General features: G+C 45.3%; 1 protein-coding gene across 1 annotated transcript in view; it reads right to left on the bottom strand.

Annotated features, from left to right (window-relative positions):
• GTF2A1L (general transcription factor IIA subunit 1 like) overlaps positions 1-25,243 on the bottom strand; it is a 1,760,055-nt gene that overhangs the window by 1,604,042 nt on the left and 130,770 nt on the right. The window contains exon 2 of the mRNA XM_069608408.1: positions 24,070-24,171. Within this exon, the coding sequence (XP_069464509.1) occupies positions 24,070-24,171 (102 nt within the window). The remainder of the gene's footprint in view (positions 1-24,069; positions 24,172-25,243) is intronic.

Below are 25,243 nucleotides of genomic sequence, written 5' to 3' on the forward strand. Positions count from 1 at the left end.
TGCCCCGAACCAGATTGTCCGAGCACATCTAAGAGCTTCCACCAGGCCGCCGATCACCACCTTGTCGGGCCACGATCTGCGACTCTGAGCCCATCGGTCGGCAAGGAACTCCTGCACCGGCCTTATGAAGAGAAAACAGTTTTTTTACCAACTGATTGCAGGACACCATGGCCCCCAGCAGTGACATGGATGTCCTGACCGACACCCTTGTACCGATCTTCCACTCCGCCGCTTTTTTGCCAGAGCTTCCAAACTCTCTCGACCGAGGCCCTCACCAGGCGTAGTTGAGCCTGAAATTCTGCACCCAGAAACGCCAAGTCCTTGGAGGGAGACTTCTCGAAGATGACGGCGAAGCCTAGCCGTTGCAAAAGCTGCATGGTAGCGCCTAGACTTGCCTGGACTTGCCTGCGCCCTCTCGGCAACAAGCCCCGTACCAGCCAGTCATCCAGGAATGGGTAGACGTGATGACATTCCCGTCGGAGCCACGCCGCCAAACTTTTTGTAAAAGTCCTGGGGGACAACTTTACCAGTTTCAAGTGCTTCCTTTCGTTTTCATGATCTTGTCCCACTACAAAAAGCGGGAACTTGCAGTGTCGTCGACGTATGGGGATGTGGAAATTTGCATCCTGTAAATCCAACGAGGCCAGAAACTCACCCGGCTGCACCGACCAAATGACTTCCTGAAGTGTGAGCATCTTGACCTTCAGGCGTTGCAGAGTCTTGTTCAACGCCTGAAAGTCCAGAATGGGTCGCCACTTGCCGTTGGGTTTCTTCACCAAAGTAACAGGAGTAAACCCCCTGGCCTTTCTCGGCCACCGGAACCAATTCTATAGCCCCTTTCTGTAGCAGAAGTACAACCTCCTGTTGTAAGATGTGAAGATGAGGTTGCACAGTATACACTGGAGGAATGGGAATCGGTGAACACTTGAACTCCAAAGAGTGGCCCAACCGCACTGTGTCCAACACCCAGCGGTCTGAGGTAATCTTGCCCCACTCGTCCACATGCAGTGCTACTCTGCCCCCCAGCAGATTTCCCAGAAGACAGTCATTGCTGTGGCTTAGTTTGTCTACCGTTGGAGGAATAGGCCTGTCCCCCTCTCCTCCTGGAGGCCTGAAAGTCTTGGCTTTTTTGTGTCGACTGTGCCTGACCGCCTATACCCCTGTGAGGAGTATCCAGACCGACCGTAACCCCAGTCTCTGGAAGAAGCAAATCGGGTATTTCCTGACGCTCCACAGAAGGGATGAAAGGGGCGAAACGAGCATCCACTCTGCAAAGCCCCCAACGATTTTGCAGTGTCAGAGTCCTCCATCATACCCTTGAAGGCCTCATCAATTTTCTCCCCAAACAACTGCTCCCCCTCACAGGGCATGTCCAGAACTTTATAATGTACCTCTGGGCAAATGTCTGTGCACTTAAGCCAAGCTTGTCGACGTGGTACCACACCATTGTTAATCTGTTTGTAACCAGATTCCGCCAAGTCCACGGCAATGTTAATACTGTGATTAGACGCCTCCTCACCTTCGCGCACCAACAGCATGGCAGCTTTACAGTGTTCCTCAGGTAGATGGTCCAACAGAGGGGCCAGTCGATGCCATATCTCGCGATCATAGCGAGCCATGATCACCAACGAATTGGCCGCCTTCACCGTAGTCGCTCCCATGGTCAAAACCTTTTTCCCGAAGGCATCCTGCCTTCTGGCGTCACTATTGGGAGGGCTTATACATTTGTGCTGGGTCCTGGCTTTCGCCTAGCTGCCGCCAACACCACCGCCCCAGGGGTGGGCTGCGAAGCCAAGCGCTTCGGTGTAGAGTCCGGGGCCTTAAACTTCTTCTGCAGCCTCCCTTTGACGGCTGGTTCCGAAAAGGGATGGCGCATCATGCATAGGCCATCCTGCCACACATGGTGCAGGATAGGAACGGTGAATACCGCTTTGCGTCTCTTGCCCATGTGGTCAAACAGGAAACGCTCCTTTCGTTCCTCCTCCGGAGTCAAACCAAATTCTACACAAGCCTTCGCCATCATGGCATGGAATGCCCCAACATCATCAGGCGGAGATGGTTGTGCTGGACTACGAGGCATTTCCCCCCTCAGCATCCAATTCCCATGCCAGATCTCTCGACGGCGACTAAGAGCCATTAGACATGGTTTCCCTAGGTACACAGTCCGAATCAGAGTCCAGCAGCTCACCCTCTTCAGCATGGTAACGTGGACGTTTTTCGCTCATCGGCAGAGGTGCCGGCAACTCCGTCACAGCCGTCGAACGTGGAGGGACACCTGTAGCGTCGACGATAGCCCCACATTCAAAGGTGGCAATCTGGAATCCAGTTGACCCAACAAGGACTGCAGCGTAGACAGGACCTGGAGCGACAACATCGCCTGCGGGTTGACCAATGGGTAACTGGACGGACCAGTCCCCACACCCATCGACGTCGAAGGACCAACACACTGCAAGCCCAGGCCCGACAGGTCCACCACGGGCTCCCGTTCGTCTACACCGAAAGAGCCGCCTCTTGATGTAGAAGAGTGTCAGGCAAAAGCGTGTCAAAAGCAGAAGACTGCCACACCCCACCCGTCGAAAGCAAGCTGCCTGTGTCCATCCTCGACGACGAGAACATTGGGCCTTTATCCACTGCAGTTGCCGGAGCCGAAGACAATCGTTGAGGCAGGCATCGTAGCTGGTAGCAAAACAGTCAACGACGGGACTCCCGTCGACGAGGACGAAGTTGGAACCGCAACCTGTGGTGTAGATTTTTCAGGCGATCCCGAATGCTTGGTCCCACTGGACCGGTGCTTAGACGACTCTCTACTAGAGGATGACCTATGATGGTCACCTGAGAGCGTTTCGAAGAGTCCTTCTTGTCTTTCGTCAGTGACGTAGACTTCTCGGGCCATCCACCAGATCCACAGGACTGGTCCGAACGACCATGCTTGAAGACGACGCTGCCTTCGGCAGGTGTTTACCCAAAGAGGCTTGACCACTCTTCTCCGTACCAGAAGTAGGCCGTGACTTCTTAGCTGGTGGTTCAGCCGACACCGACCAGCGAGGAACTGCTTGCGAACTGACCCCATCTCAGAGGAAGGGTAGGTACCCTCATTCAGCCAACACACCAACCGCCATTTGTGGTCTTTAAACATCTTCTGAGAGAAACCTTTACAGATTTCGCAAGAATCGACAGAGTGATGAAGGTAAAGGCAATATAGGCTGTCCATGTGCCCGTCCCTCTCATATACCTTCAGCCCGCAAGTCGTGCAGGGCCGGAACAAAGCTTTTCCTGAAGACATTGCAGAAAAAACACCAACGCACCAACACGTGCAGAATCACAACGAGCACGAGGTGATCCCAACACTTTGGAGACGGTTGAAATCTGAAGGGAAGCCACGGGGGCGGGGCTATTTATACCTTACGTCCTATTTGTGCTGGCTAAAGCACCCAAGGTTGATAGGACACTAAAGCGTCAAAGATTTCCATAAGAAAACGCCATTTTTAAAAATTACCAAGGTTCCCAGCCTGATGATGGGGAATATTCACAGCATGTGAATCCATGAAAGATCCAATGCTGGATAATTTCGATTACAAAAAGTGTTTTGGGCTGGTGTCTTCATAACATGCTTTTTTTAAATCTGAAGTGCTATATACTGTATGTTGGATTTACATTGAACATGTTTTTACAACCCATCTCCTAGACGACCAGAAGTAAACAAACTTTGAAGACAGACAGATAACGAGACCAGAGATGCTGCTTGCCAAACTGATTTCACCATGGATCAACTATTGAGGCGCAGCGTGTTCAAATCAATAAAAGCAGACTCGAGATGCTTATGCCCAATGGCCAGAAAATTAATTGAACGTGACCGGCGAAGCCAGCAAAGTGTTGTTGGACCATTGCTACAATGTGAGAACTCCACAAGAAGATGAAACTGAATATAATGAAGATGCTTTTGAATTACATGCTGACTACTTGACACAATCTACACCCGCAAAAAAAGGGCCACCCAACAAATAATCGACACTGATGTTTTCTCCAATTCTTGTTCAAATAAGCTGAAATAACAGACTGAAGCCTCAACGCAATTGACCGAGGAACTAGCTAAAGGTCTCGACTACAGTTTGTTCTTTTCGGCTGATATGCCCACCACACTTGAGTCAAAAACCACATTCATGCAGGATGATAGTCTAATAAAGGAGCCCAAATACATTGTGATCAACAGCTGCCTGGTAGAAATTATACTGATGCTGAAATGTGTCCATCCAGTGGGGGGGTGCGCGGGAATTCATTGTTGAATGTGACTCATGTATCACAAGGCATCAACCTGAAAATACAAGCCACCTGTTATCTGCTCCATGCAAAATTTTCATTGTCCGCTCAACCGATGCTGGGGAAAGTGCCAGCTGGAAATCTACTGTGTGCATCTGCTTTACTTTTCAGTGGCTCTACATTAAGTAAGTTGTCCAGCTTCTGTCAATTTGTGGGACTTCAGTACCTTGCTAAAAGGCAATACTATAAATATCAAAGCATTAGGCAGGAAATGAGAAAAAAAAATGTTTTATTGTGTAAACTAACGTTTTTAACTCTGTATAATCCATGGAAGCTCAAACTTTTAATAGTGTGTTTATTGTATGTTATATTAATGTAGAATTTGAAATGTGTAATAATTGTTTTGATTTTATCAGCTATATCAAAATAAACAAATATCAAAGAGAATTTGTATTCCCCACTTTTAGTGAAGTCTGTCAAAGAATGTCCTTTCAATTTACATTTGTTCAAATTTTCCAAACGGTTCAGGCTAGCTGACGATGGACAGTGCGACAGCCCCGGATTTTCAGCAAAGCACGGCACATATCACTTTCAGGACATGGAAAGTAAAAGGAATAGTGAGTTTGGTGGTCATGCAGGTGTCCAAATGTAAATCCTCAGTGGTCATGGAGAAACATGGTTTTATCAAATCCCTGGAAGATCTCAAATCGAGGGGAATGCAAATAGACCTCCTAGCCACCGACAGACATGTTTCAATAGCCAAAACCATGAGAGAGCAGTTTCCAAATATTCGCCATCAATTTGATGTATGGCACGTTGCCAAATAAACCAATAAAAGAATCTCAGCTGCTGGGGGAAAAAAAAAAAAAACAATTTTTTATTTCTGAAAATATTTTACAGTGGTCCCAGTCTTTCAGCAGCCATCTTTTGTGGAGCTCCAAAACTTGTGGTGGGTCTGTGGAAATTCTACTTGAAAAACGGCGCTCACTAATGCATCACTGTTCCAACGTTCACACTTGGACAGAAAAGCTACATTTTCACCAATGTGCACATGGACCTTTGTCGGAGGAGCAGGAACGCAGGAAGAAGTGGTTGATTCCATCTTCACCTCCACACAAAGCTCTTGAGAAGATCGTGTTTGATAAAACTCTCAAGAAATCTGAATGGACTCACAGAATTCTGTCACACGGGAGATTTGGAGGTGTTCCACAATATGTGTCTTAAGTACAGGCCCAAGAGCTTGCATTTCAGCATAGACGGGATGATATATAGGCCATTACTAGCGGTCTTCGCGCATAACAAGAACGTAGGGCGTGAACAATCAAGGACTGCAGGAAACTTTGGGATGCTTCGTTACACAATGGCCTTTACGAAAAGAAGCAAAAAATGGGTGGTCAAGCCAATATACCAGGAAATGAAATTCGATTTTGTGAAAGATCTCATTTTGACTGTTGGACATACATACTTAGGGAATCGCACATGATTTTGTTCTGAGGGCGCAAAACATTGCAAACATCCCCTGTCCACCAAAAGCAGACCTTGTGGAACAGTTCACTTCCCGGTTTAAATGATTAGCAGCTATTTATTTGTTCAACAATGTTTATATAAAGTGTCCAAATTGTCTTTTGAAATATATCCTCTGTCAATTTTTAGATAGAAGTGACTTCTGGAGGATGCCATAGAGTGTAACGCTGTGCTTTCACACTACCCGGTTTCGTCGAGCTCTTGTTGGTCCTTCACTGATCGAGGGAGGGTCAAATGGATAACAGCATGAAAGCAACTTGTGGGTTCTGCAGTTGCCTTACCAAACACTTGTCCCACAAAAGAAATGAGCCCTAATCTAGATGATATTTGGCATGCAAGTTCTACTGACTAATGAAAACAGTGCATCAAAAGGGGGTTGTTGGTGAGAAATAGGTGCATTCGGACCTATATTGTTATGGGGGCATCTGTTAGGGGTCTTTGCTATCGGATCACTTACCACAGGGGCCAATATTTGATTTGCAGCCCTCCGAGTCTTAAGATTTCAAACGCAGTTAGGGTAGGTGTCAGCGTTACCAGAATATATGACCAATCCCGAATAGACATATGGGAGGTGAGGTTGAGGTGGTGCAGGGTTAGGGTGTTGCGACCAGATGCGTTCAAAGGGAACTGAGGTCATGGGTTCAGGGGACCGCGGCCTGGCAGAAGGGGGTTGCAGCAGGGCTTGCTCTGACATTCTCGTACGAGCACATTTTGTCAAGGCTCGAGACTCGCTCTTTGCAAAAAAATGTTTATGTGATTTGCTGTTTGAACAGGAGACCGGCTGAGCTGACAGGTGGTGTGGGCTGGCTGTGGGAGTCGCTGGGACAGTGCGAAGTTCTCCAGAGGGACATTATAAATAAGGCATTTGGAAGTAAACGAACTGTAAATGTTTTCATTAAAAAAAGTAAATCACTAGAAATTTCACGCGGCATTGGTGGATGGCAGCAAACAATTCATTTGTTTTCAAAAATGTTTCAAATGCCACTATTCTCTGAAGGGCTATTTCCTCCCAGTCGGAGAGAAGGTCAGCGCCTTTGAATATTGCTTGTGAGCAGAGCAAACCTGCGCATCGTACACAGTATAAGGTTCAATTGTTTTTCGACCTTGGAAGAAAGGGAGGATTCCGAAAGGAATGAATGAAGGGAGTGGTGTAATACCGTCAAATACGATAAGGTTCACCATTCTAAAACTGGACAAAGGAACAGGTTTTTTCATTTTATGAAAATATATGTTGATCTGAACGAACACTCTGCGTTACTCCGAGAGAATGGAAATGCCGAATATTATGTACGTTTTACTGTAGACGATGTTATGTTATAGACGAACAAGTCAAGGTTACATTTTCTGACCGTTATTGTTGGCTTACATTGTACTGGGTTGTTTGTGGCATATTGCAATGACACGCAAAAACAACCTGTGTGTACTTGTCTTTGTCCCGGGCACATGGGCAGTCCAGCATCGAAATGCATGTAGTCCACATCTGGTTTCCCCCAGAAACCACCAACGCCAAATTCTACACTAATATTTCGGTAAAATGCAGTCCATGTGTTCTTCGAATTGTAGCGTCAGCTTCCGCATCCCATTTCGAGCTAAACATACTCCATAGCACTAACCTCTCAAGCAAATTGGAGACTACTTTCCACAATGTCTTCTACGTGTTCCCATTGTTTCACGTTTGAGTTCATCATTAGTTTTCACACGGTGCAGAATTAATGGATAAATTGTAATAAAGAATGACTACTGAGACACATTTCTGTTATGTTTTCCACACAGCTAGCTACATCTTGCCTTTCTGCGAATGTCATCGATTCCAGTTACCAATTAATGGCTTCTTTAGCCGGCAGCTGCAGATACACTTACCTGGCTGGATAACTATGACGCTGTTTTGGGACGATCGCCAGGGGCCAATATGCCCTTATGCGGTACCAGCGATAAGGAGCTAACATGACATCGTTTACGGTGGCCTAGCACCAAGCCGATGTCAAAGCCTTGCGATTCACGGTGCCTCCAATGCACTTCTTATACCCAAACACTGTGTGACTCACGATAAAAATTTGTGGATCGAGAACAAAGAAATAAATTACCCATTTGCTTGAATATGGCAATCACCGGATGTTCTCGGAGCTTTTATTGTGAAATAAAAAAGTACATAATTGTAGAGTGTTGCCATTTCCTTTAAAAATAGTTTTATATTCAAAATTGGGGACACGCTGCAGTGAGAAGATGTGTGTTGATATTCCGGGTTCTGCATCAACTGACGTCAAGACGTAGGTGATGACTGGGCATGTTTGGCTACGCTGCCCAGTAATGGCATGGAGATAGGCAGAGAATATCACTAGGTTTGGTGATGTCGGCCTCAGGGGCAGGGGATATGATTTAGTGCTGCCAGGGCAGTTCAATTTAGGGTGATGCGGCAACGGATAAGATTAGCACAAGATGGGCGCGCCCGGTTGCCTGATTTTGCATGTGTAAAAGTTAGGAAAACTACAGTAAGGTGCTTAGGAAAGGTTTGTATGATCAATGAACGTATGCTTAAAAACAAATGCCCAAAGCCTCGGGACAATACTATTTTTGAGCACACTATTCCTTTAACTTTGCCTTTATGGAGCAGACACATTTGTCTACGATTTTCCTGACGCCCAACCACTTCTTCCACCATTTAGGGGGTGGACGATATCCAAAAAGTATGAAAATGACATGGATGCCTTCACACGAATACCCATGTACTTGCATGTGTCAGTTTGGATCAAGCGAGTAGAACCCGAGTGCCAATTGAACGTTGCACCCACATAAGCCTTCTTGCCAATGGGCAGGAGTTTAGTTTTGTCAACATTGATTTTTAGCCCATTCCTATCAGAGTAAATACATAAAGGCGTTAAGAGAATGCTGAAGTCCAATGGCAGTTCTATCCAGTACCACAATGTCATCTGCATAAGCGAGGCTTTTGCATTCACGTGCCATAATGAGGAAGTAATTGTACGCCACCTTTGATGTCATATCGAGGTCAGTCATGTACACATTAAAAAGGAGCGAGTACGCACCCCTGCTTAAGGCCAATGTTAGTGGCAAAGGATTGAGTAAGAATACCTTCCTAAGAAAGTCGTACCCCAACAAGAGTCATTACGTAATTGTTTTAGAAAGTGAAGTAATGAGGAGTCAATGCCCCATTCAGCCAGTTTATCCCACGGTTTTGAAGGAATGACTGTTTGGTTGACTTCAGCTCAGCGTTTGACAAAGATATAATCAAGGTTCTGGATAACAGTAGGCATCAGAAATTAATGATAGCACTACACTCAATGTGGGTCTTACTAAAGCCCTTGTGAAAACCGAATTGGTTTTTGATCGAATACGAGATTTCAGGCAGACTAAGCTGTGAGCATCTCGAGCAGAATATTTGCAAAAATCTTGGAGCTGCAACCTAGCATTGCTAATAACCTGTAACACCTTGGCTGATGTCTAGGACCCAGTTTATAAACGGGAATCGGTGGAGAATTGCGCCAAGAGCACAGAATGCTGCCAGTCGCAGGTATGTGTAACAAGAGCTCTTAAAATGTGAGCCCATAACTGAGGCTCATGTTACATAAGCAGTCAGGGACAAGTGCCTGAGAGGGCTTACGTTTTCAGATTACAGCCACCAAATCAGTGTCCTTCACGTGATGCCATACCGATGTCCTCTCCATGGTTATAAGTCACAAGTACCAATTTGCGAATTATCCCAATAACAATCTTTTGTATGTCATGCCCATTCTTCTTCCGTAATATTGCTGACTTCTAAATCCGCAGATCCCCGCTCTGAAAGTCTGAAGCAAATGCCACAATCATTTATAAACTTGCATCTGGCATTAGCTTCTTTAAATTGGTACTCGCGTAATCAATGTTTTATGCTGACTTGGCCTTTAAGGCCCTACTAATTTTCAATACGAGTCAATAATTAACATTTTTATTATGCACAACACATTTAATGTTCGGTTATTTGCAATGCCAATATCGGGGCACAGGCCTGATTCACTCGAGTTTTGGCTATGAGATGTCTTCTCTCAAGGGGCCAAACATCATCCATCTCTCAAGGGGCCAAACATCATCCATCAAGTCCCAACTACAAGCCTGCAAGATTTCCTGCAGGGTTCGCTCACATTTTTTAATTGAATCGTTAAGATTTTTTATGTTAACAAATGTCCATTAAAGCTGGTTCCCCTGCATATTGACCACAAGATTTGTAATCATTTTTTTCACACATTTTGACTTTAACAAGTTTACAAAACATTCTTAGCGTTATATGATCACTCATTGAGACAGTATGTGTCTCAAGTTCGGGGGACAAATCTAAAAATAACCTGGTTAACAAATATAAAACCAACTCGACTTGTGTAATTTCCATTTGTCCAAGTATAGTTGATGTCCGGTGTTCTAGCAACAAGGGGAAACCAATCGAATTTAGATCAGCCTTTGCTTACTACCTGGGAACAACAGTCTGCTCCGGCTCACCTACACACTTTGTATCATCCGCCAAACTTTACTTCTGGGTCAGCTTACCATATAACTGTCTACTACTATACTCTACCATGCCAATGTACGCAAGTAGGTAATGCTGATAAGCCCACGAACTATCCGTACCTGAATGTATGACACAACTTTGCTATTACCATCAACTGTACCTCCGTCATCTTTGCATATAATGTAATCCACTGCTACGCCAATGTGCTCTATTGAAATTAAATGACGGGAGTCACAGATATGTTAGTGTACAGCTCTATTCTGAAATACACTCCATACATGTGTAGTTCCTCTGTAATTATCAATTGCTACTTTAACCGGTAACAAACTGCATGCTGATCAAGTGCTCACTGCCACCTTCCCAGACTGCGCTATTGCTTAAATAGCCTGTAGCTTTGCTCCCAACAGCCTCATATTTCTCCCACTGCCACCAGTCACTATGGGATTATACAGAATCAGTGTCTGCTATAACATATCATCTCTGTTCACGCTTACCTCTTGAACACAGCTATATATCTGCATCCATAGAACATACGATTGCACCTATTTGCAAGAGACTTCTTGGCCTGCCTCTCCCCAAGTGGTCCTACGTGGACACTCATGCCGCACAAATCTGCCTCAATAGCAACATTAGTTGCCCAGCTGCCCTTATCTGCTACATACACTATGTATTCTTTAGATATGATAAGGATTAGCAGCTGATTGCAACATTAAAGCGTCCATCCTACTGTACCATTGCCAATTGTTTATATCAGTACTTGTTAATTGCTAATACTTTATAGCTTTACTTGCCCAGTTCGCTCTCTGCGCAACTTGCCTCAAACACTATGTACTTCCATCTGTCAATCCGAGTCTACCTGGCTTTAATCATTAACCTAACAGTTCTACTCATTATGGTACGGCCCACTACCACCACCATCTATATCACCATGCCCTCCCTATTGCCTCTAGAGAACGTAGGAGTATTTACAGTGCCACCTATCATTAAATCCCCACGCAACACAGCACAGACAAATCTCAGACTCTGCACGATTACCTAAAATATTCGAACCTTTCAATAAATATATCAATTTAGATAATCTTCGCCCTAAAATACATCTCCCAATGGAAACCACCCTACATCCCATTTCCAAGTCTCGCCCTAAAAGAGATAACACTACCACTAACCCACATGCCACCCCAAACTCACGGCAAATGTTACATTCAGAACCAGACCTCAAAGGTGCACTAATAAATGCAAGATCCTTAGTTGCCCATGCTACATATGAACAAGTTACTTACCAACTGGTAACATTCTTTCGATTGGATGTTCCTCCAACGTATTCCTCATCTTAGATGTATTCCATCCAGCCTTGCTGCTCTTCGGAAATTTTTTCGGCAGAGGTTCCGTGCGTCGATGTCGTCGAGTCGATGGACCCTTCGAAGGCCTCCGTCGAGGGTGATGTCATCGGGTGTATAAGTAGCACGCGCGTCGCCCATTGACCTCAGTTCTGCTTTTCCCCTTTTTATCTTTGATCTTGTACTGTGTAGATTGTGCCGGCAGACAGGCATCAGCCGTGCGAGATCTGAGATGGCAATAACCCGGAAAAATCTACAGAGGGGTAGGGTGGGAGGGCGATGAGGAATACGTTGGAGGAACATCCAATCGAAAGAACGTTACCAGTTGATAAGCAGCTTGTTCGAGTGGATTGTGTCCAACGTATTCCTCATCTTAGATAGACTCCCAAAGCAGTATTTTGTAGAATTTCTCTGGAGTAGGGGTTCGATTTTTTCAATGCCCTGCTTTTCCAAAAGTCAGCTCCTTAGACTGGGAAACAACCAGGTTATAGAATTTTGAAAAGGTTTGAAGTAAAGACCAAGTTGCTGCTTCGCAAATGGATCTTATTGGAACACCTCTTTGAAGGGCTGTCGAAGAGGCGATGCCTCTGGTGGAATGAGCCCTTAACCCTTCTGGTGGGTCTTTTTGTGCTGGTCTGTAGCATTCTGAAATGCAAAGCACGATCCAGCGTGAAATTTTGTCACCGATTGACCGTTTCCTTCCTGTGTAACCTATAAACAGCCGGTTGTCCATTCTAAGTCTGGAAAGTCTAGAGATGTAAAAGTTTAAAGCTCTTTTTGGATCCAACCTGTGTAATCTTTCCTCCTCCTTAGAAGGATGGGGGTGGAGGATAGAATGCAGGTAAAACAATTTTCTGACTTAAATGAAAATCAGATATTACTTTCGGTAAAAATGATGGTTTTACCCTCAACACAACTCTGTCCTTATGGAACACAGTATAGGGTGGCCCAGAAGACAGTGTCTGCAATTCCCTCACTCTTCTTGCTGATGTTAAAGCAACTAAGAAGGCAGTTTTCCATGTTAGTAATCTTAATGGACATGTGTGCATAGGCTCAAAAGGAGCACACATTAAGAATTTTAGGACCAAATTGAGATCCCAAATCGGTACTTGAAATGGGTGAGGAGGAAACACATTAGTGAGTCCTTTTAAGAATTGTATTATCAAAGGAATTTTGAAGTAGGAGCATTCTTCCGACAAGCGCTTGAAAATGGAAAGCGCCGCAAGGTAAACTTTTATTGTTCCAATATTCAGACCTCTGTGCGCTATGGTAAGAAGGAAAGATAGTACTTCCGAATAGAACATAGAAAAGGATCAACATTCTTTTATCTGCACCAGTTGCAAAACTTTTTCCAAGGGCACATAGACTTTGTTGCTGGCCTTCTTGCCGAAAGCAACACCTCCATAACATCATCTGGAAGGTTCCAATCCCTGTATCTCAGCCTTTCAGATGCCAAGCATGAAGGTTGAGCGTTTCGACCTCTGGATGGAGAACCTGACCCTCCATTTGGGAGAGAAGGTTCTCTCTCTGAGGAAGACGTACTGGAGGACAGATGGACATGTCTAGAAGGTACCACGTTCTCCTGGCCCAATCCGGGGCAATAGGGATCATTCGGCTCCCGAAGCGTCTCAGCCTCCTGATGACCTGAGGAATGACGGGAATCTGAGGAAACGCATACAATATTGGGAAATTCCACTCCACCACGAACGCGTCCCCTCTCAGGGGAACAGGGCTCCTCTCAGGGGAAATTCCCATGAGCAATACCTTTCGCATTTTCGGTTGATACCGGTTGCAAATAGGTCTACTTGAGGAGTTCCCCAAAGGGCGAAGATCCCTCGAATGACTTCCCATTCGTGGGACACCATGCTTTGCCTGCTCAGAGCATCTGCCGTCATATTCTCTTCCCTGGCTAGATGAATTGCCATTAAAGAGATTCCCTCCTGAATTGCCCAATACCAGAGCTGTATTGCCTCTCTGCATAGAGGTAGTGACCCCACACCTCTTGTTCAGGTAATGCATGGCCCCTGTGTTGTCTGTCATTATCAGGACATTCTTTCCCCTGTCAGATGGCAGGAAGGCCTTCAGCGCCAGTCTGATTGCCCTCAGCTCTAAAAGGTTGATGTGTAGTTTGGACTCCGAAGGAGACCAACGACCATTGATTGTCAAATCGTTGGCATGAGCTCCCCACCCCATGAGTGAGGCATCCGTCACTACTGTGATTTCCGGCCATGGTTGCCAAAAAGGTTCTCCTTTTAGGATGTTCTCTGTACATGTCCACCATAGGAGATCTTGTTGGACCTTGTTCGGAATCTGAAGATCCGTCATTTGACCCAAAAACTGGGACCACTGAGTCTTTAGAGCCCATTGAAGGGATCTCATCCTCAAGCGAGCCTCTCGCACCAGGAAGATGCAGGATGCCATGAGGCCGAGCAACCTTAAAAAGTCGTAAGCCTGGCGATTTTGGAATTTGTAAATCTGAAGAATGTCTTGAGCCCTCGACTTGGGAGGCGAGCTCTTTCCCCAAGTATGTGTAATACAGCTCCTATGTACTGAAGCTGTTGGGAAGGTGTCATTTGCGACTTCTCGAAATTGAGGGAGAAGCCCAGTCTTTGGAGGAAGTGGCAAGTGACTTTCGGATAATCCAGTGCTTGTTCAGCAGAACGCTCCCTGATCAACCAATCGTCCAGGTAGGGGTAGACATGAATCCCCCCTCTCCTGAGGTGCGCTGCCACGACTACCATTACCTTGGTGAAGACCCTCGGGGCGGAGGTCAATCTGAATGGCAGGACTCAAAACTGATAGTGTGAGTTGCCAACTACGAACCTCAGGTATTTTCTGTGCTCGGGATGAATCGGCATATGAAAATAAGCAGCCTGGAGGTCCAATGACACCAACCAGTCCTGAAGTTGAAGGGCCTGACGGATCTGAGAAAGGGTAACCATCTTGAACTTGTCCTTCCTGAGGAACTTGTTCAAGTTTCTTAAATCCAAGATGGGTCCCAGTCCTCTGTCCTTTTTGGGGATCAAAGAATATGGGGGAATACCATCCCTTGTTCCTCTCTGCTGCAGGTACTGGTTCTATAGCACCTTCCTCCAGCAGGGTTAGAACTTCCTGCTGTACGAGCGGGTTCGAAGACTTCAACGGGTGTCTCCCTGGTGGATTGCTTGGAGGTGGCGTTAGAAAAGGAAGGCAGTAGCCTTGGGCTATTATTTCTAGAGCCCAAACATCTGAAGTAATGGCTCGCCATTCTTGCAGATGCTGCGACAGCCTGCCTCCTACAGGTGTCTTGTGATGCAAGTCCTCAAAGTGGTTTTGTGGCGGATGTTGCAGCCGCTGATGGCAGAGAGGCTGCAGCTGGCTTTGCACGTTTTCCTCGTCCACCGCGAGTGGCCTTTTTCTGGCCATTCCTCTCGCCTTTCCATATGAGGTGTAGTAACGATAGGATCGTCCCCTCCACGATTGTCCTTGCGCACAGGAAAAGGCTGAGGTTGCCTAATAGCAGCTCCTAAAGATTTGGCAGCTGCTTTTGAGGTCTGCAACCTCTCAAGGCTCTCGTCATGCTTGTTGCCAAAAAGGTGAGACCCGTCAAAAGGAATGTTCAGAAGGCGGTTCTGTGTGTCTGGTGCAAAACCCGACTTCCGTAACCACGCAAATCTGCGCATTACCGTGCTAGTGCCCATGGACCTGCTTACACTATCTGCAGTGTCCAATCCAGATTGAAGGGATTCCTGCATGGCTTCCTTTCCATCTCCAACGATGGCTAGGAACCCCTTCCCTTCCTTCCCCTTCTGGTATGTGCTCCGCGGCCATTGTGATGCACTCCCACAGAGTGTAAGAAAATTTTGCCAAGGCACATGTGGAGTTGGCAGATTTTAAAGCCATATTCCCAGCTGCAAATACCTTCCGCGCCCAGCCATCCACACGCTGATCCTCCCTGTCTGGAGGGATAAAAGGGTACGCAAGTTTGTTAGAAGCTGTGGCTGCCTGTATGACCAGACTCTCGGGAGCTGGATGTTTGGACAGATAGCCGGGGTCACTACTGGCCGTGCGGTATTTTGAGGTGAGGGATTTATTTACCGGAAGAATAGAATCCAGAGTTTCCCCAATTCTTGGCCACTCTGTTTTGCAAGGCTACATGAAAGGTTAGTACTGGGTCTTTGGTGGGACCATGGTCCAATATATCTGTTAAATCATCTTGGGTGAATTGGGCTGGTGGTCTAGCCCATCCTAAGTAATCTACTACCTTCGTCATTGATGACGGTATGATGGACTGGCTTGCTCTCCTGGTTCTGGTCTGCCAAAGTCATTCTTAGGAGATGTGTCAATGCCACTTGCATGGTGTAAAGATTCCACCAAATCCCTCATTCTGCTTTCCTCTGAGATCAAGAATTCTGGGACATTTGGGGTGCCATATTCTAGCCCAAAAGGTACATTTTCCTCATCAGATCTCTCCTGCTCCTCAAAAATTGAGGTCAGGTATTTGAAAAACTCCTTCCTTGGGAGAGCTTGAAAACCTTCTCTGGGAGAGGAGGCGGAAGAGGTGTAGTACCGGGCTCTGAGGAAATTACAGGTTTTGTAACCTTATCCTTCTCTTTTTCTGGTTTTCCTGGCTTGGCTGGAGCCTTTGGCGCCGAGGGTTTGGGCGTCGACATCGATAAGGGCGTCGACAGAGTTGACGGCAGTGGTCGTCGACCGGATCTGCTTCGAAGGCGTCGAGGTGGTCTTCGAAGATTTTCTCTTCGAGGTGTGACGGGTCTCGGACGGCGTCAGTGACCTCAAACATTCAACTAGAGCGTTTTTTCGCTCAGCATCCTGGAAGGTTCCCTCCCCTTCCTTTTTCGATCACCAGGGTTCGAGGGCGTGCGAGTGTCGGAGCGATGAAGCTCCCAGCCGGCTCCCGAAGAAGGCACGGACCGAGGCTTCGCTTTCTCAAACACCTCCATCATTTTGACCCTGGATGCTTCCCACTCTTCGGAAGATGAATGTTTCGTGGGGCATTTCATCCTTTTTAGAGACTCGTCTGACGACGAGGTGGAGGGAGACCTGTGGCGTTGTTTCTTCGATTTTTTGACGAAGGCGACGAGCTATGGGCATCGCTTCGGGACCTAGATCGATGCCTTTCGCGTCGAGGAGATTTCTCCTCACGGGATCTCGACTCGACGCTAAAGGCTTTACGATCGGTTTTTCGACCTACCTGTAGCTTTCCTCTCCTTTCTCGCAAGGCCTTCCCCGTCATCGCCTGACACTTCGTACAGGCCTCCATGTCGTGGTCTTCTCCGAGGCACCACAAACACTCTCGGTGCGGGTCCGTGATTGACATTTTTTGAGTCGCACGACTTGCACTTTTTGAATCCCGATCTCGGGGTCGTGGTCAGCGTCGATGACGAGGACATATTTAGTTTGTTATTATATATTATTCTTCACAGAACTCGAGGCGCGCCGAATGTCCGAAGCAACGTATACTGCGGAAAAACGGAACTGAGGCCAACGGGTGCTGCGCGTGCTACTTATACACCCGATGAAGTCACCCTCGACAGAGGCCTTCGAGGGACCATCGACTCGACGACATTGACGCACAACGCCCTCTGCCGAAAAAATTCCCGAAGAGCAGCAAGGCTGGATGGAATACATCCAAGATGAGGAATATGTTGGAGTATACAATCCACTCGAAATAGCAGAGACCATCTTGGAAAATGACCTTGACTTCATTGCCATCACGGAATCCTAGCTCCACAATGCAGCAGGCCCCGCACTAACGTTAGCAGTCCCAGACAATTACACTATCCTTGGAGCCGACAGACTAGAATCACGTCGTGGAGGAATAGCGATCATCGTCAAAGCGAATCTCTCTATGAGAATTACCTCATCACCCAATTTTAAATCTTGTGAGTCACTATCCATTAAACCACCTACCGCCAACTCCAAAACACTAAACATCCATCTCCTTTATAGACCCCCAGGTCCTATCAGCACCTTTAATGAAGACATTACCACCATCATCTTGGAGAATCTAAAAAATTCCTCACAAACCCTATTGCTACGATATTTTAACCTAGGGTATGATATTAATGACCACCAGGCTACTTCCATAGCTAACATCTTGACAGAATTGGGTTTCACACAGAGTGAATACACCTACACATATTAAAGGGAGAACTCTCGATTGGATTGCCACTCACAATTGCAACCTTTCCATCACATCCATCTCCCCACAACTATGAACTGACCACTACCAAATCTCCTTTACTCTAAATACTAAAAGACCTACTGCACCAACACTTCCTCCAGCCCTACCTACATTAACTAGAAACAAGAAAAATATTACAGCTGACAATATCTTACCCTATAGCCTACCCAATCTCAACTCTCTACCAGACCATACAGACCCAGGCCTACAAGTGGAAGAATATAAAAATGCTATGACCATTCCTCTTGACAGTATTGCTCCTCTAAAATTTAGGATTAGTAAACCCAAAAGTCATATCAATTCTTGGTTTACACCCCATCTAAAAAACCTAAGATTACAGAAAAGAAAGTGTGAAACGGCTTGGAATCTACATCCCAATACAGAAAATAAAACCAACCTAATAAGTATTTCAACTCAATACAAAAAGGACATCCTCATGGCCAAAAAAGAAACTCATAACAGGATTACACAAGCTAACTCCAGCATGAAGGAGCTCTTCACTATCCTAAAAGAATCGGAAACCCCAATTGCAGTACAGGATGACTATCAACGATAAAACTTGGTGCACTGACATCCAGCTTGCACTAGCTAATAAAGTAAATAATCTCCAAAACAAAATAGCTCTAAAGAAAGTTTTACCATCAGCTCAGATTCCCCCTAATAAAACACTGAAGCCTAAACCCAAAGACCATACTCAATTTAACTTCTCTAAGGTCTCAATTATTGAGGTAGAGAAAACTATTCTTGCGCTTAAACCATCCAATTGTAAAGGTGACCAATGCCCAGCTCAACTGATCAAGGACGCTGCTAGAGATCTAGCCCCCTTCATCACCAAACTTATCAATGCCTCCTTCACTACCGGCACCATCGCACGTAATCAAAAAGAATCCTGGGTACTCCCACTTCTGAAAAAACAAACACTGGACCCCAACATACCCACCAACTACAGGCCCATCACCACGGTGCCATTTCTCCTAAATATTTTAGATAAGGTAGCATATACCCAAATTCAAAATTTCCTAGAGGTGAACTTACTCCTAGGCGTTCGCCAATCTGGTTTCCGACCACAACATGGCACAGAGACAGCCCTCATCAATTTGAAGGCCCAAATAGACTCACTAAGAGATGAGGGAAAATTAGCACTTCTCCTCCTACTAGACCTCTCAGCTGCCTTTGACTTGGTGGACCATAAAGTCTTGTGCAGCCACTTGGACTCAGCAGCCCACTTCTCAAAGGAAGCTATAGTCTGGATACAGTCTTTCCTCAGTGACAGGACCATGAGGGTCTTCTCCCCATCAGCTACAGCAGACCCGATACCTCTGACATCGGGAGTGCCCCAGGGATCATGCGTCTCACCAACACTCTACAATATCTTCACCAAGCCACTATTTGACGATCTTGACCATCTGGGTATCACCTACACCATCTACGCAGACGATACCCAGATTCTCCTACCACTTACTGGGGATTATGAGGAAGATCTGGCTATGGGAACAGAGTTTATAGTATTGTTCGGGCTTGGATGGCCAACCATGGCCTGTGTCTAAACGATGATAAAACAGAGCTCATCATCCCGGGTACCGCAGCTCGCATCAACTCCAATTACTTGTTGTTCATTATTGATGGGAATACTACCAAGGTCGCCAGGGAAGTAAAAACCCTAGGTTTTTACCTTGACTCAACCCTATCTTTTACTAAACAGGTAAACTCACTGGCCTCTTCTACGACTTACACTTGTAAATGAATAAGAGCCGGAAAACAATTCCTGTCAGTTGACAGCTGTTTAATCCTATCCAGAGCCCTCATCCTATCAAAACTTGATTATTGTAACGCCCTCTACATAGGGGCAAACAAACCATCAACAGAATACAAGTGCTCCAAAACAATGCTCTTAGGGCTGCCTTAAGCATTCCTAGAAGAGTACATATATCCAAAATAAGAAGGAAACAAATGGTTATCCACCCAAGAAAAAAATTAATCTCAAATCAGCTTCCTTCATCCACAAATGCTTAAACAAAAAGCCCCTTGTTACCCAACAGAACGATTTATTAGAAAAACCTCTATCAGACCGTCAAGAATAGCCAACCCTGACTCTGTTCAAGTGCCAAGGTTCAAACTGTCCCCCATTGGAGGGTCCAGCTTCCCAGTTAAGGCAGTAAAACTGTCGAACTCCTTACCACACACACTCAGATCAGACCAAACGTTTATCAAATTCAGAAAGAATATAATCAAATAGCTCATAGAGAAAGAGAAGTAACCTGCATCCTCCTACTGCATTAATTTAGCCCTTGCTTGCATGTAATGTATTATTGGCATAGATATGCTAATATGTAAGTGTTTGTTAATTATGACATGTTGTCTACATATGCATGTCCTTTATACCTGTTCTGATCCTCTACCTTTAACGGTGAGGTAATTGTTTTTACCTCTGTTCTGTGATCCCTGTAACTAAGCTGTACGTACTCTTTTCACCTGCGCCCTGATACCACTGGGTCCGGCACGCATAATAAATGAACAACAAACAAATGCCAAGAGTAACTCCAACCATTCCATTCCCTTCCCTTCCCTTCCCTTCCCATCCCTTCCCATGGAGCGATATGCTCACCCGTGCCTGGAGACACACAAGGATAACAATTGCATGTTAAAATCCCCAGACAAGATGATGCGCCCCTTGCCATTCTGAGAGGACCACAAGTATAGAGTATCAAGAACTATTGCCATAAGTTCTCTTGTAAAGGTGCCACCCGGAGGATCTTAAAATGGAGCCACTAATGGGCCTCCAGATTCCGGGGCAAATCCAGGATGCACAGCAGCCAGGAAGTTGGCATGTTCTTTTACTCTATCAAACCGAATTAATGTGTGTTCAATCCTAGCACCAATACAAAGCCAACCTTTGGGCCGTCCAGTGAGTAGGTAGGGAAAGACGAAAAAATGTGGTTAAAGCCATCCAGGATGAAAAGGCGATGTTAGCCATTATCTTGAAAAATAAACAGGTGGGAAGTTAATAGTTCCTGCCAGCCCTTGATATTGGTAAAAATAGAATGAAAATCATGTGTATTCCAAGATAGAACAGTAAAGCGTTTGGTACAAAGTGCACCCAGTCATTCAGAGTGCTCACCCAGACTTTGCCAAGTGTCCTGCATACGGGTGTGCAAGGGGTTTGGCCCCTGCCTAGTCGTGTCACGGACACTGGTGGTGTAATGATTATTGTGTTGTGCGGCATAGCTGTGCTTTCCCACAATCCTTTGATGAAGGGAAGAATCATCAGCAACCGCTGTCAGGGGAGTTAGGGGGGGGTAATTGACAGCAAAGCCTACATTGTGTAAAAATGGTACATCGTTACAGACTCACTCTGCAAACAAGGGTGATACAAAAGAGGCTATTACCCATTCGGTGAGGCTAAAATAAGTGGGCTATTAAAGGCGTTCAATTTCCTCTGGGATCATATTCAGGTCAGGAATTAGTGCAAAAGTTCCAACAACCAGGAACGATTGAGAAACGGGCTGGCTGGTCATGGTTATGGTTCTATTTCCACTACCTTAAGGCTCCTATAAAGCAAGTCTGTGCTAAACACATTAACAGGTGCTGGCAGGGTCAGTGAGGCAACTTGTGTAAACCAGAGGGATCGGTCTTGATTAGATACTTCAATTTCTGCCCTCTGTTGTACACGGTTTGTCCTCAAAGATGGATCAGCAGAAACTGCGTGTGCGCTGGATCTACTAGGAGCCGGAAGAGCATCTTTGGAATTCATCAAGGTGATACTAGACGGAGATTGAATATTAGCTGTGGTGAAATGACTCAGTGCTGAACAAGAGACCAGTGTGGGCTTATGTTGTTGTAGGCATTCTTGAGGCAAAGCTGTCCAGTCAAAGTGTGGTTGGTATCCAAAAAGCCTGGTTGTTGCTGAAGTGAACTACAATTGTCAGGTTTGGGGCATGACGGGAGGACCCATTTATCTAGCGGCCCCTGAAGAACATGTCTGAGGATGCCATCCCCAAGGTCATTGTTTATAATACAATGACCATCAGCAAGGGCCTTCTTTTGGCAAGCTAAAGGTTTCCTTTGTTTGGGTCTCTGGTTTACTATGGAATTAGTAAAAATCCACCTGTCTGCCCCGACGCAAGAAGCAAATCACATTGGGTTCATTTGCCACATTTGCATGCATGGATGTTGCCAGGACTGTTATGCAGAGATTGCACCACGCCGATAGCTTCCAGTGCTTGGACCTGGTGGTTGCTGTAACACTAAATTGCGCATTGGAGCTCTGCCAAATTGGTATGTGGACTGAGCCTCATTATTAGCATTAGCATAATCTGTTGACGATGGAAGGGTAGTATTGTTGACAGAAGGCAAAGAGTTGAGGAAGAGTAGTCCGACAAGGATACTAGCTTCTCTAAGTCGGGACTTGCCAATAGATTGGTCCCTATGATGTTATAGCTCGTGTCATCGGGCGCAATTGAATTCCTTTGTAGGCTGAGGCACAGATTAAGCAGAGATTCATTGTTGTCTATTGTGGGCGAACTGTGATGAATGTTTTCCGAAAGTGTGTTATTAACCACATTGCAAGCGTTTGCAGCAGGATGAACATTTACAGATGGTTTTTTCCCTCATCAGTAGGACCGTTCCTATTCGAGATCGCCAGTAATTTTTTGTTGAGAAATATCTTCTCTCTTGTCTTGACTTTTTAGTGCGAGGAAGTAGTTAGTCCAGATTTACCATGCAGAGAGCCGCGAGTACGTTTGTCTGCACGTAGTCCCGCACTACGAAGACCAGATCTACTTTATCATATCTATGTTGTTTGCCGCGCAGGGCTATGTGGGGCAGATGTTAATAAAAATATGCCAGAAAGAACGGGGGACGCGTGGTATAACGATAAAAGTCTCTGCGAGTCTGCAAATGCACAGGGCACTTGCCGATTCCCCCAGATCCCTAAACACTGAAAACACCAGTAGTTAAAATGCTAAAACCCACACTACTGCGCGCACTGTGATTCAACTAGGGAATTATACAGAAAACGATGGGAACAGGGCCTTTAGCACTGTCTCCAGCTTAATCCTTCGGAGCTGTCTGGGGCAACGGCAGCCCGACTGGCAACAGGAGGAATTATAAACTAAATAAAAAAGTCTGGTATGTAGCGATTCCTACCGGACCATAGCATGTGCCCTTCAGCGGCGATACTGCTGACACTTACACAGACCAAGGAAGTGGAGCGCGGCTTCCGACCCCCAGTGGGTACTTCCAGCCACAGCAGCTGAAACTCCTTATCCCCCCCCCCCCGAGGGTGCGAGGGTATCCAACGGCAATACCAATGCCCAGATACCAGCGTTCAACTCCATGCCGGTAGAAGCTTTTCCACAGTCGAGACGTTTGTGGAAAGGTCCTCACTGCATCCTTCTGGAAGCATGCAATGCAGTGCAAAGCAGTGAACAGCAATGAACAGCTCATCAAACCCCACCACATAGACGCCAGTGGCTGCTTCCAACAAGCATTAGAGTACCGATTTCCTATACTGGAAATAAAATATAAAAAAAAAGAAAAAAAAAAAAAAAAGAAGTCACCTGGGAACGGAGGAATGCTTGTGCTCAGCGCTCAGTTCAGAAAACGCCATTTAGGAGGTTGGTTACATTGAAATCCTCTGCCCCCCCCTGCCATTATTGGAAAATGTGCATTGTTTGTGCATTGAGAATCAGCAGCTTGATCACAACTCATCAGTATAGCAGGAAATCAAATTGAAAAGGAAAACCTCAACTTAAAGATCTATAATTCACTGTTCCCTAGTCAGAAATCCTGGAAAAACCATGCCCATGTCCAAATTAACAACCTGGGGACTACAATGCACGGTGAACAGCGTGGCATGAATTGTTCAATCTTTTCAAATACATTCAATAAAAGCAAAAACGTAACAGGAAATAATGTACATTGAGAATTCACTCATGAACAGAGGTTATGCAAATAAAAGCCATTATTAAACTTTAACACCTCAAAGTGATATTATGTAAAAGTACAAACATCACCATGAAACTACTTGCAACTACACTTAAAAAGGAACGTTTTTGTTTGATAGAATGACAATCCTGCGTTTAGAGATTAGGTTTCATTGCGAGTCAGCCAACATCTTCCAGTCCAACGTATAGTGATCGGCGGCCTGTAGCAGGCTTACTGTTGCATACAGAAGGAGTCAGTATTACACTTGATGTTAAATTATGTGTTAACATGTAAGAATCAATTCTTATTACTAGGAAACAAGTGGGTAATGTATTTTTACTAACCTGTCTGAGGTCTTTCAATACTTGTTCATCTATACCTTCCTCAGCGAAAATCTCAGCCACATTGTCAATCACATCTTCAATAATGGATCTGTATAGTTTAGGCTACACAAAGAGATACATGTGATTATGGTTATTCACAACTAGTCTTAACTAAAATAACTGAGCTATACAAAAGTAATGTTTAAACAACTGGAAATAGCCCTTCTCTCTAGTTTTGTCATTGTTAGTATCACACATGCAGAGTGGTGAACTTTGTTTCCGATTTCTCTTTTTAAGCTTCAAAACGGATGGCTCGGGAGGAAAACACAATTTATCTAACTGAGGAATTCAGTCAAAAGACCCATCTTCTGTACGAGAATAAACAAAGTCTACCTAATTGCACACGCTAGGGTTCTGAAGAAAGGTGGAACATTTTTCTTTAACAGTTGACAGCATATTTGGGACCCGTGACTCTACAAACTCAATTACTAGTCTCAATGTTTACTTTCCTGCAACATGGTTAAAAGCTTTGGTGCAAGGTTGGAGCTCGCAAAAGGTGTCAATTTCAACCATTCTTAACTTCACGTCACACCCAACATATGCAGAGTACACTGGTTATGATGTTCCAATAGGCCGAATGTGCCCAAGTGTACATCCAGGCATGCTTTTCAACTCTGATCAAAGACAAGGTGTAATTTTTTAAGAGTGAAAGACATCAATCACTATGTTCATTTAAGGGTACCATGCAAATAGATATCACCATTTGTTGCATCTTTGCTGAGCGCATAAAAGCCTACACCAAAACCAACTAAACAGCGCGACTATGATGTAATACATGGCATAAAATAGGCAGTGTTGCACAGCAATTTGCAATGCAATTCGGTAGGTTTTCTAATTACATTGGCACATTTATAGCAGAGCAAGCTATTTAAGGTTACCCTGCTTAATCAAATCACAGCTCACCCTAAATTCCTCTTTTGCCCTCAAGGCTCTCTCAACCCTCTTTTCTCAGGTCAATGCAAATTGAAAGGGGCAAATGGAGAGGGGGTGCAGCAGTAATCTCCTTAACTCTTAAGTGCCAAAGGCCTAAGGTACTAGACAGTTTTTTCTTTTTCCGATAATTGCAAACCAGAAGTCAAATCGGGATGATTAAGCCAACTATATCTTGTCTGGAAAAAAATGGTTACTTTATTAT

The sequence above is a fragment of the Ambystoma mexicanum genome, chromosome 4q (genome assembly GCF_040938575.1).
Source record: "Ambystoma mexicanum isolate Mex_15411 chromosome 4q, UKY_AmexF1_1, whole genome shotgun sequence".
Taxonomy (NCBI): Eukaryota; Metazoa; Chordata; class Amphibia; order Caudata; family Ambystomatidae; genus Ambystoma; species Ambystoma mexicanum.